Consider the following 12,265-nt stretch of genomic DNA (forward strand, 5'->3'; position numbering starts at 1 on the left):
CCGCTGGGGCTGCCCCGTCCTCACCCCGGCCTCCCGCCGCCAGGGAGCGCGCGTCAGCTCCGCGAAGGCGCGCCGCTCGCTCTCGTCTCTCCGGCCAATCAGCGCGCAGCGTTTCGGCGGGAAGGCGGAAGTGGCGCTGCCGGGGCGCGGCCATGGCGGAGGCGCGGCCGCTGCGGCTGCTGGCGCTGCACGGGTACCGGCAGAGCGCCCGCCGCCTCCGCCAGCGCACCGGCGCGCTCCGCAAGGCCCTGCGCGGCCGCGCCGAGCTGGTGGCCATCGACGCGCCGCACCTCTTGCCCGCCGGCGCTGAGGACGACCCCGACGGGGATGACCCCCCCCCGCGGCTGGTGGTTCTCCGGGCCCGGCACGTTCGAGGCGGGCGAAGCGGCCGCGGCTCCGGCGGGGCTGGAGGAGTCTCTGTCGGCCGTGGCGGCGGCGCTGGCGGAGCACGGGCCCTTCGACGGGCTGCTGGGCTTCAGCCAGGGCGCGGCGCTGGCCGCCATGGTGTGCGCCCTGCGGGCCCGCGGCGACCCGCGCTTCCCGGTGGCCTTCGCCGTGCTGGTGGCCGCGTTCGCCAGCCGCGCCCCGGCACACGGACACTTCTACCGGGAGCCCATCGCCCTGCCCACGCTGCACGTCGTGGGCGACACCGACGCCGTCATCGCAGCGCCCCTGAGCAGGGAGCTGGCCCGGTGCTTCGTGGAGCCCGTTGTGCTCACGCACCCCGGCGGGCACTTCATCCCCGCGGCTCCGGCGCAGAAGAAAGCCTACCTGGAATTCCTGGAACGCTTCTGCCCCGGGCAGGGCCAGGCCGAGTGCCCAGGAGCTGGGGAGGTTTGAGAATGGGCTCTGTAATAAAAAAGGGCTCTGGTGAGCCACGTGTAGCCGTCCATCCTGTGAAACATCAGTGTTTCCGTGCCTCCAGAGGGACCAGAGAACAGCTCACTGCACATTCTGCTCTTCAGTGCTCACCCAGGCCAGGCTAAATGCTTCTTTATCTCCCTTTTTTTCAGCTTTGTTGTATACATCAGTATAATATATATATGTATATAAAGTTATATATAATGTATATGACATGTAACACATGAGTGTGGGGGCGTGACAGAGAGGGGGTTGAGGGCAGGAGGGTGACACTGCTCTGTGTGCAAGGTGCTTTCAGAGACTCAAACACCTGCTCAAAAGGAGAGTCCCTCAGCTCAGCCACAGGAAGTATCTGCAGAGCACAGAGCTCTTGCAGTTTACACCCCAAAACCTCGTGGTTTTTAATATCTGTTAAGCCAAGCTTCCAGCTGGTCTGGGCCTGGAAAACCCTCTCATCCTTGGCAGTGCCAGGGCTGGTGTTTGCTTCAGGAATGAAGTGCCTGCTGGCTCGGTGTGCATGTGTTGAATCTTCCCTGCACAAAGTGCCTCCATGAACAAGAAAAGCTTGTCGCTGTTTGTGGCTCTGTGTTATCCAGAAGCACAGAAAAATCTTTATTGCTGTAACAGTTGCAGGTGTCCTGCTCAGCTTCTGCCCAGCTCAGCACTGAGCACCAGTCTCAGGAGAGGAGAGCTAGCAGAGCTTCTCTAACCACGGCTTTCCTTGGGGGTGTAGAGCTGGTAAAAGAAGGAAATTGGGTGAAAAAAGTGAATTTTCCCCTGCTTGAGCAGCAGGGCAGCGCAGTGTCAGCTCTGTGAGGGCTGCAGGACGCTGTGCTGCTGAAACCCTTCCTGTGCTCGCTCAGCTGGGAGCGGGCCCGGGGTACCGTGGGTTAAAGCAGCAGAGCAGGAGCGAGCAGCTCTCAGCCCCATCGCGTTTTTGCCCCGGTTTGCAGCACGCTGGTGATGGTGGCAGGAGGATGTGGCTGGTTCCCTGCAGCCCAAACCCGCACTGCTGTTGCCCTGCGGGGCTGGGGGGGCTCAGGCACTGCTGGCCGTCTGTGCCACTTCACGTGGGCTGTGTCACGTCTGCTGCGAAGGCGTGGGGTGCCTGCACCCCTTGGTGACCGCATCAGGGACACCGGAGGCTGGTTTTTTTCGGGGCTGCACGCCCGGCTGAGCTGTGGCAGAGCACGGCGACCAGCTGTGACAACGCACGGGAGCCTTTGTCCCCGCTCTCCCCCCCGCCGGCGGGCAGGGACGGCAGCGGCCGCGCTCGCAGCCCCCGGGAGCTGTTTGGTTCTCGCCGAGCTCCCGGTGCTTTCCCGGCGCGGGGGAGGCACCGCAGCCGTGGCCGCCCGCCCGCACTGCGGCCCCGCAGCCCCGGCAGCTCCCGGGCACAGGGAGGCACCGGCAGCTCCTGGGAGGAGGGAAGGAAGGGGAAGAAGCCCCGGGTGCGGTGAGTGAGCAGCACGGTCCCAGCTCTGCAGGCAGCTCCCTCGGGTGGGTCCAGGAGGGATGGGGTGCTGCGGTACCTGCCCCTTTCCTTCAAGATGGCTCCTGCCGGCTATCTGCTGTAGCGGTTTAAATAAATTAATAAAAACAGATAAACGCGACCTTTGTCCGCAGGAGGTGCCTGTGTGAGCAGCACAGGGAGGTCCTGCTTGGTCCCGGTGTGGTGGGAGGAGGGAAGCGGCTCCGAGGGGTTTGCCATGGGAATCCTGTCCTCTCCCTCCTTTCCTGGCGAGATGTCCTCGGGCTGGCCCCTGCCTCTCTCGCAGATCCAGGACTGTTCTTGGGATGCAGCCACAGAACTTGGCTGCCTGCAGAGGTGAGCCTGGAGACAAGACTGGCTGATGTCCCCCCACCCGTCACTCAGCTTCATGCTGGGGAGTTCCCTTTTCCATCACCCGCTGTGGCCCAGGGGAGTTGGTTTTTCCCCCAAAACAGCGTGGGCCTGTTGCTGTTGCTGAACAGGGGAGTGATGGAGTGAGCCCGGGATCTGGGTGGCAGCTGTGTCACTTGCCTGGTACAAGAGGGCTCTGGGGACGATCACTAGTGTTACCAGCAGCACCGGGAGCCTGGGTGTTTTGGCAGGGGGGATGTCACCCTGTCCCCAGATGTGCCTTTCCATACCCCAGTGCAGCCACTGGAGCCACCTGTGTGACCTCAAGGACAGGAAGGAGCCTCGCTGTGGCCCTGCTTGTGAGGAGCCTGCTGTGGGCATGGAGTCCAGGGCTTGGCCAGGCAGAGCTTTGCTGCCCCTTCCCTGGGTGAGCAGAGCCCCAGCCCTGTGCCAGTGTCCCAGGGAGGGCAGGAGGAGCCTGGCATGAGCAGAGACGCCACCAGTGCTGCTGCTCCCTGCAAACTCCTGGCTGTTCTCCCACCTCTCCTCAGCTCCCCTCACCCCTTTCCCCTGTGCCAATGCCACCTCGAGGTTACTGCCACTGCCCAGCCTGCCAGCCACCCACTTGGGGCACACCAGGCACGGGTAGGGGTTCCTGTGGGCAGCGCTGGAAAAAGCGACGTCCCGCCGAGCCTGGCATCGGGTGTGGCTCGTGCCAGGGTTTAAGCCTTACTCATCTCACACTCTTCCCCCTCTGTCCCCACCAGCAGGACCTGCCACAGGCGTGGGGAGGGGGCACTCCGGGAGGGTGATGTGTTTCCCAGATGGTTTTACAGCGAAGCTTTTCCCAAACCTGCCAAGGTCCTGCCTGCGAAGTGGCAGTGGCACGGGCAGGGGACAGCCGGGACCATCCCTGGGCCCCGCTGCTGGAGCAGGACCAAGCCGTAGGGAACAGCCCCCCCTTCCCTGCTTCACTCGCAGAAGCTTCCAGTTGTGGCTGAGTCACTCCTGCTGTAGCTCCTTCTCTCTCCTTGTTTTGGATGGAAGTTTTCCATGGAAACCCACGCTGGGCCGGGCTGCAGGCTGGGATAAACACGGCTGAATCACAAAAGGCCGTTTCGCCAAGAGCTGTCAGATGGCAGCAACAGCGTGTGGGGCCAGTGGGCACCTGCCCGGCCTTTGGGGGGGCAACAGCAGCACCTCCTCCTGCAGTCCCCACCAGCTGTGCTGGCTCAGCCCCCCCGGGCCCACCCTAAATTCCTACGGTGCCAGGATGCCACTTGGCAAAGCCAGGAGCGGGTGACAGGTTTTGTCTAGAAGTTTTCTGGGGCCGCGTGCTTTCCCAGGGATGCACAGGGAAATCCTGTCTGGGAGAGTCCCTTGGGACCTTTACTGCAGGCAGTGTCCACCCATCCTCAGCCGCCAGGCTCTGTAGGGTCATGGCTTGGAGGTCCCAGGAAGACCCTTCCCGCCCTCCTGGCTGCGCACAGGGACACGCTCTGAAGCCGCTGGGTGCATTGCCGAGGTCAGGCAGTGTTTGTGCCGTGCCTGTGCCCTGCTGAGCACCATTCCACCGAGGAAGAGGCCGTGGCAGGGGCTGTGATCTTCCTTGGCACCACGTTCCTTCCCGGCACCGCCGCGATCTCCGTGCTGAGGAGGAGCACGGGAGCTGGACAGCCTCTGTCCCCTGGCGCTGGCGGCTGGCCCCAGGCCCAGTGGCTTGGAAGCGCCGTTGGAAGACAAGTCCTGGTGTCAGGAATCCAGGATATTTTTAAGGACTCTGGAAGAAAAACTGATTCCAGGGTGTCAGCGGGAGAGACTTGGCCTTCAAAACAACAGTGCAGCTGGAACATTCCCGGGCTGGATCGTGGGGTCCAAGAGGCCACTGTGCTGTCCATGGGACTTGTCCCCTCACCCAGGGGTACCCTGGAAGGGACACTGATGTCACCATGGCCTGGACCTCACTGTGATGCTGTTAACGGGGCATAAATAAGGAAGTGTTTCCCAGGGGATGGAGGGTGGGTTTTGCGGCAGTGGCAATTTTGCAGCGTGGATGTGCTGGACGTAGCCCTGAGGTTTTACCTGAGTGCTGGTGGGACTGCCCAAAAATCCTCATCCTGGAGGTGTGAGGTGCTTGGCCCATCACCAACGGCAGCGATGGGAAAAGCAGGAGTCAAAGGGAAAAAGCAAGAGACGCAGCAGGGTACAGCAAGGACCTGCTACCTCTGATCCTTCCCTTCCTGTGGCTCACGTGTCCCACTGTGGCCCTGCTGGCCCCAGGGGACCTGGTGGTGGCCATGCCTGTCTGGGTGAGGGCAGAGCTGCCAGCTGCATGACCCCATAGATGGGTGAGGGATCCTAATGGGGCTGCTTTGGAGAGGGAGAGTGTGAGCAGGGGACCCTGCGTGACCCTGACTCGGTCTAGGTGGGACACCTGCAGGAGCCCTGTGCTTCAGGATCCCAGGACTGAAGGTTCTTGTTCAGGGACTCTTCCTGTTCCTCTTACCACTGCCATCCTCACCCACTTGGGCCTGACCCTACATCCCCGGTGTCCCCATGGGATTAGGTACCTCCCTCCCCTCCGGGTCTGTATGGTCTACAGCCCTTCCAGCCCCCTCTCTCCGTCTCCAGGGCTGTGAGTCCCCGGTGCCCCCCACGAGGAGCCCTGCCCGGCCAGCACCGGTCGCCGCCGGCTGCTGAAGGCCCGGTGCCCGCTGCCGGGGCAGGCCGGGCCGCTCTGACTTCGCCGCTCAGGAATCTCCTGGCCGCGCCGGGCGGGTTGTGCAACCTGCGACCGCCCCCGGCCGCCCCCGCCCCGGCCCCGCCGGCCGCGCTCAGTCCCCCGCCGCGCCGGCCCCGCCGCCAGCCCCGCTCCGCGAACGGCCCGCGGTCCCCCCGCGCACCGGCGGCGGGGCGGGGGGGCACGGGACGGGGGGACGGGACCCCGACTGGCGAGCGGACAGATGCGGCGGGACGAGCCCGGCGGGGACGGTCCCCGAGGGGCTCCGGGCCCCCGCCGGGAGGGCAGGTGAGGGGCTGCGGGGCGCGGGGGCAGGATGGGGGATCCGAGGAGGGGGTCCCCATCGTTCCCGCTGCCCGAGGAGGAGCCGCTCGGCGCCCGCCCCCCCGAACAGTAAGAGTTGATGTGCGGTGAGCTGCATCCTGCATGTGAGCTCCTACTGCCCCGGGAGGCGGGCCGCCCCCGACGGGACCCCCGCCGCCCCGCCTCCGCCGCCTCGGGGACCCCCGGGGGTGGGCGAGTGGGGGGAGCCGGTGCTGCCCGCGGTGCGAGTCCGCCTGTCCCGGCGACCATGGCTGTAGACTGTTACCCCCCCAGCGGCACAGTAACAATCTAAAGCCACGGTCGCCCGGGCGGCGTCGGAGTGGGGGGGGGGGCCGGGAGGGCGGGATGGGAGGGGGCAGCCGGTGCCTTGGCGACGGCGAGGAGGCGTCCCCGCCACCGCAGCGAGCGCGCCCGACCCCCACCGGCGGCGCGGGGGGGGACTCCCGGTGCTTGGGAGGGGGGGGGGAGTGTCGGTAGCATCGGCAGCATCGGTAGCATCCGCCCACCCCCCTGCCCGCCCCCTGCCCTCCCACGCGTGTCCGCCCCACCGGGAGTCCCCCCCTACCTGGGCTGCAGCGGGAAGGCGGGGGGGGGGGGCGTCCGCCGTGGGGGGGTCGGTGTCTGCGGGGGGGGAAAAAGAGAGCGGGGTCAGGCGGGCACCGGGACACCCCCCCCATCCCCGCCCCTTCCCGCCTTCCCCCCCGCCCCCGTCGGGGCGCGCTCCCCGACGGCTCAGCACCACGGACAGCGCCCGCCCCCCCGGCGCTGCGGCGGGGCCGGGGCCGGTGCCGGTGCCGGTGCCGGTGCCGGTGCCGGCGGTGGGTCATGCTTCAGTAGCCATGACTGTAGACTGTTACTGTCCTGTCCCTACGCAGCAGTAAGCAGTCTAGAGCCAAGGTGCCGACGCTCTGACTCGGGCTCTCCTCGACGGGGTCTCCGCGCTCTTTAGACGCAGCGGGGTGAAGGCGATCGACCCCCCCCTCCCCGGGCTGCGGAGCCGGCAGCACCCGGGCTGGGGACACGGGGCTGCGGGGGAACCCGAGGGAGGCGGCGGTGGAGAGTGCCTGGCACGGCGGCACCGCGGGATGGGGCTGGGGGGTCCCGTCGGGGGCGGCTGCGGGGAGGCTCGGAGAGGGGGGGACGGCGGGCGCCGGTGTCACCGCAGAGCGGGACACGCACGCACGGCCCCACACACGGATGCGCTTCCGCACCTCTCCCCGCCCCCCTCCCCCCCAAACCCCCGCAAGGTGCGGGCGGCCGGTCCCCGCCGTGCGCCCCCCCGGGGCGGCCCCGCGCTCAGCGCCCGCCCCCGCGCACCGCCCCCGCCGGCGCCGCCGCCCGGCCCCGCCGCCCCCGCCGCCCGGCCCGCACGTGGGGCTGCGCCAGGCGGCACCGCGCCGCCCCCGCCCGCCGCAGAGCTCCCTCCCCCCCGCCCCTCCCGGGCCCCCGGTGCCCTCCGCTCCGCCTCACCCCCGCCCCGGGGCCGGCAGGTGCAGCGCCCGGTGCCGCGGGGCTCCGCTTGCCCCTCCCGCCCCCGCACCGGGCTCCGTCCCCGCTTACCTGGGGGCCAACCCAGCCGGTGCCTTACCTCCTGCGGGCCCCGCGGCTGCCGGGCCGGGCAGGGGCCCCGCGGCTCCCGGCGGGGCCGGCGCCGGTGTCGGTGCTGCGCTGTCCGCAGCGCGCGGGGCTTTTATAGGATCGGGCTCGTAGTAACGGGGATCTCGGCTCATTCATAGAAAAGCATCAACCTACACAATGACGTGAGCGCTACGTCAGCGAGGAAATTTAGGGAACGGGAAGACGCTACTATTTATATCGGCGCGGGGGGAGGACAGCGACCCGGAGCCGGGCAGGGGGTCCGGGCTGCAACAGGACCCCGGCCCTCCCCCCGACCCCTCCGGAGCCCCCCCTGTTCCCTGGCTGCTCGAGGAGGGCAGTGGAGTAGCGCCCAGCACCCCACATCCCTTCTCCACCTGCTGCCAGACCCAGGGGCCGTGCACCCAGTGAGACACAAACTGGGGGTCCTGTCCCCCTGGGAGTGCGGCGTGGGGCACCCCCTGCCCCAGCCACGAGGGGTCCATCCACGCACCCACGGGAGCCCAGGGTGCCCATCACCCCTGACCACCCCGCTGGGCCAGAGCGTGGCCCCATCCTGGCCTCGTGGCACCACCACGGGGCTGCTGATTTGGGGCTGTCTGAGCCCCCCGTCATGGGAAGGGGTTGCACAGGGGACCCCAGACCCGGGCACCAGCCTGGAGGTGCCCCCTGCCCACCTGCATCCCTCGCCCACAACATCCTGAGCTGCACCTCCCACGTTCCCCCTCATAAGCCCCCCTGTCCTTCCAGTGTCACCAGCACCCATGGGTGCCACCCCAACGCGCTGCAGGACAATGGGACAGCACAAGAGGTGGTGGGGGACCAGTTTAGAATACATGGGGTGAGCAACCCACTGCAGCACCGTGCTGCCCTGACCCCTCCAGCGTCACAATGGGGCCTGGCCCTCACTCCCACCAGGGTTGGGTCCCCAAAAACCGTCAGTGCTACAGAAGAAGGTTGTGGCTTCACGGGTGAGTTAATTTTGGCCTCTTGCTCCTTCCAAAGTGCCAGCACCCCCCCCCCCCCCACCCCAAGACGGGCCTTAGAGTCATATCCAGGGGGATTTGGGAGCATCCTTTCCCCCTTTATGCACCTGTCCATCCATCCGTCCATCCATGCATTCCCCCCCCCCCCATTCCTGCTGGAGCCGTCTGACCTCACTCTGCTCTGGCGAAGCATCACACCGGTAACCACAGCAACAGCGGCGTTGTCATTGACAGCAGCATCCGCGCCCGCCAGCATCCGCCGCTGAGCAGGGCCGCGCTGCTGCAAGGCCACACGCTGCTACGGGGGCCTCAAGCCACGGCTCCCCCCCACTCCCTTACCCCTCACACCCCCAAATACCTGCAGAGCGGCTCAGAGGATTAACCCCTCCCAACCCCACCTCCCCATCCTCCACCAACCACCCCGCTCGAGGTGCTGCCACCCACTCTAGAACTCCCCAAAACGCCTTACCCACCCCCTGCTAGATGGGGGTGTCCCTCTCCTGTCCCCCCCGCTTTTTTTCTTTTTTTTTTTCTTTTTTTTTTTCCCACACGCAGCACCGGCGCTCGCCCCGTCGGGGGCTCTCCGGTTCGGGAAGGGGAGGTGGGGAATCGCTGCCGCAGCGCTCCCCGCCGCAACCGTGACTCAGCCCGGGATTAGTCAGCAACCGGGGCCGGCCCACCCGCAACCGGCTGCGCAGCTCCGCCGCTCCTCCGGGGGCCGCGACCCCCCCCACTCCACGTCCCGGACCCCCGACGCGCACAAAGTGCGCGTCGGGGGTCCGGGACGTGGAGTAGGGGGGGGTCGCGGCCCCCGAGGAGGGGTGTCGCATCCCGGAGCGCGGCCCGTTGCTGCCATCTCGTGGGCTTCCCACCAGTGATACAGCCGTGTCCCTGTCGTGGGAGGGGGGGTGAGAGGAGCCGGTGGTGTGGGTGGGGAGGGGGAGGTCGCCTGTAGGGCTTGGGAAGGGGGTGGTCGGTGAGGGGGATTGAAGGAGGAAGGGAGAGAGGAAAGGAGGTCTCGTTGTGCCATCGTGACTCCACAGGGGTGGGGGTCTTTACCTGCTTGGACATCACCCCACAAGGAAGGGATGCCATTGCCCCTGGGTGCATCACTTCGAAGGAAAAGGGTCTCATCGCCTCAAGCCCCCAAATATCGCCCTGCTGGAAGTGTTCCTCACCCGAACTGAGCGCTGTGCCACAAGGAAAGTGTCTCACTGCCCCATAAAGCATCACCCCTAAGGGAAGGGGTCCCAATGTTTCATCAAGCATCATCCCACAGGGATGAGATCATCAGCTGCCTGCAGAGAAGGGGTTCAATCACCCCATCAAGTGTCATCCCACAAGGAAGGGGTCCCACTGCCCCAGGAAACAACACCTGGCAGGGATGGGTGCCCTTGTTTGACTGAAAATTGCCCTCAGTTGGCAAAATTGTCCCCAAAGCATCACCCATAAGGAAAGGGGTCCCATCATCTCACCAAACTCTGGCCCACAGGGACAGGATCCTCATCTACCTGCAGAGGACAAGTCCTGTCACCCCATCAGGCACCATCCCACAAGGAAGGGGTTTCATTGCTCCACAAAGCATCACCTCACAGGGACGGGTGCCCTTTTCTTCCCAAACATTCTCCCATAAGGAAGGGATCCCATTGCCCACCAGTTCAACAAGGGCAATTGCAAAGCCCTGCTCCTGGGGAGGAAGATCCCTGAGCTCTGGGATATCCCAGGGACTGTCCAGCTGTTCAGTGGAAAAGACCTTGGGGGTCCTGGGGGACAGGAAGTTGACCACGTGTCCCTGGGATGAAGGAGGTGAATGGTGTCCTGGTCTGTGTTGGTTGACAGCAGTGAGAGGATCCTTCCCCCTGCTCAGTCTTGGAGTGCTGGGTCCAGTGCTGGGCTCCCAGCATGGAAATACTGGAGAGAGTCCAGGGAAGGAGCACTAGGAAGAGTAAAGGACTGGAGCATCTCCCTGATGAGGAGAGGCAGAGAGCTGGGAGAAAAGAAGGCTCCAGGGACCTATCAGTGCATACACACCCCTGCAGGGAGGGTGTGGAGAGGACAGAGCCAGACTCAGCTCCGTGCTGCCCGGTGCCAGGACCAGGGGCAGGTGGCACAGACTGACTCTGACCATCAGGGAGCACTTCCACACTGGGAGGGGAGCACTGGCTTGGGCTGCCCAGGGAGCTGCTGGAGTCACTGTCCTTGGAGATATCCAAAACCACCTGGGCAAGGTCCTGTGCAGCCCTGGGTGACCCTGCTGGGGTTGGGGGATGACTTCCTGAGGTCTCTCCCAATCTCAGCTCCCGCTATTTGATTCTGTCTCTTGTGCACCTGGATGTCCTTCCACAAGGAAGGGTTGCCCTGCTCCATGAAATATCACCTTGCAGGGATAGGTGCCCTTGTCTGACCAAATATCACTCTGCAAAAAAGGGTCCTCTCAGTGTCACCCCGAAAGAAAGGGGTCCTATTCCCCCATCAAGCCTTGGTCCACAGGGAAGGGCCCCCCAGCCACTTGAGCATCACCCCACAGGGAATGACTCCCATTGTCCACCCCAGCGATGCCACCCAGACAGCACAGCAGAGAGCAGCCGCCCTGGCTGGGCCTGTGCTGTGCCAGGGAAGCTCTGCCCTTCCTGCTGCTTTTCAGGGATCCTCTCATGACGGGGGACACCCCTGGGAGAACTTGGCAGGGTCCCGTGGCTGCCCCCAGCCTTGCTTTGCAGCAGGCAGGGCTTGCCACAGGAACAGCTCAGGAGACGGGCAGGGGTGACCCAGGGCTCAGCACTGTCATGAGTTTCCCAGCCTCAGCCCAGCCCAGGTGGAGGGGACACACATCCCCCTGCACACACGGGGGCGGGGGGCGCAGTTTCGGGGCTGCTGTACCCCGGCACCGCCGGGAAAACGGAGCGCGGGCTGCCAGCGGGGGCTGCAGGCTCCTGGCGCTGCCGGATGCGGCCCCGCTGGCCAACGCCAGTAATCGAAGACATGTGTGTGGGCTTTGGGGAGAGGCTGCGCTGGGAAACAGGGCCCTGCAGAGACCGGGGGGCTGTATCCTGTCCAAAAGCCCAGGTCCCACATGAAGCCAGGCATGCGAACGCGATCCAAACCACAGCTGGATTTGAACCGAATCTCCCAGCATCTGGGCTAATTTGCTGCAACTTTGATTGATCGTGGGGAGGGGGCACAGGCGGGAAACGCTCCAGCTCAGACCTCCCAACAGAGCCAATGACTTAACCAGAGCTGGTTCCAATCTGCTCAGCACATTGAGGCGAAAATGCCCCTTTCTCTGCGCGCTCCCGGCCGCCGGCGCTGGCTCTTCTCGCGGTCCTGCAGCCCGGCCGTCCCCGTCCCTCGGAGCCGGACATCGGCTGCAGCTCCCTGGGGAGACCCGGCTGTCTTTGAGAGCTCTGGGTGCAGAACGCTGGCTCAGGCTGCCGTGTTAGGATCCCTCCAGAAGGCTGAGCAGGACAGGACGGGGGATACTTGTGGAAGAAACCCCTCTCCACCTGCCCCAAGCCCCTGCGGGCACCGATCCGCCCCTCTGCTCCTGGGAGAGGCCGGGAATGGGAGAGGAGCTGCAAAGGAGGGTGGAAAAGGTGAAGGGTTTTTCCATTCCCTCCCTCGGCCGCTGCCCCCGAGGCTCGGCGTCACTCAGCAGGTAGCTGGGGCAGCCCGGGGTCCCGGCCGGCCCCGGGGGATGCAGCTGTCTGGGAGCCGCTCGCTGCCGTGATTTATGCAGCTCAGCCCCATAAATTACCGGGACGGAGCCCGCGGGAGCCATCGCTCACAGCGACGTCCAGAGCTCGCTGCCAGAACCTGAAACACTTCCAGCCGTTAATTGAAGAGGGGGGAAAAAAAAAATGGGAGAGGGGGGAGAAATTAGTGCCCGGGGAGTTGGGATTAAACCGCGGCTCTAAC

At 65.6% G+C, this 12,265-nt stretch overlaps 1 protein-coding gene across 1 annotated transcript; it reads left to right on the plus strand.

Moving 5' to 3' along the window:
• The first annotated feature begins 72 nt into the window (after nt 1–72).
• On the plus strand, nt 73–1,069 carry OVCA2 (OVCA2 serine hydrolase domain containing). Its single transcript, XM_053995332.1, is given in 2 exon segments — nt 73–334; nt 336–1,069. Coding segments are annotated over 2 exon segments (687 nt in total). The 5' UTR covers nt 73–152; the 3' UTR covers nt 841–1,069.
• The last annotated feature ends 11,196 nt before the right edge of the window (nt 1,070–12,265 follow it).

Source organism: Vidua macroura, chromosome 20 (genome assembly GCF_024509145.1).
Source record: "Vidua macroura isolate BioBank_ID:100142 chromosome 20, ASM2450914v1, whole genome shotgun sequence".
In the NCBI taxonomy this organism is placed as follows: Eukaryota; Metazoa; Chordata; class Aves; order Passeriformes; family Viduidae; genus Vidua; species Vidua macroura.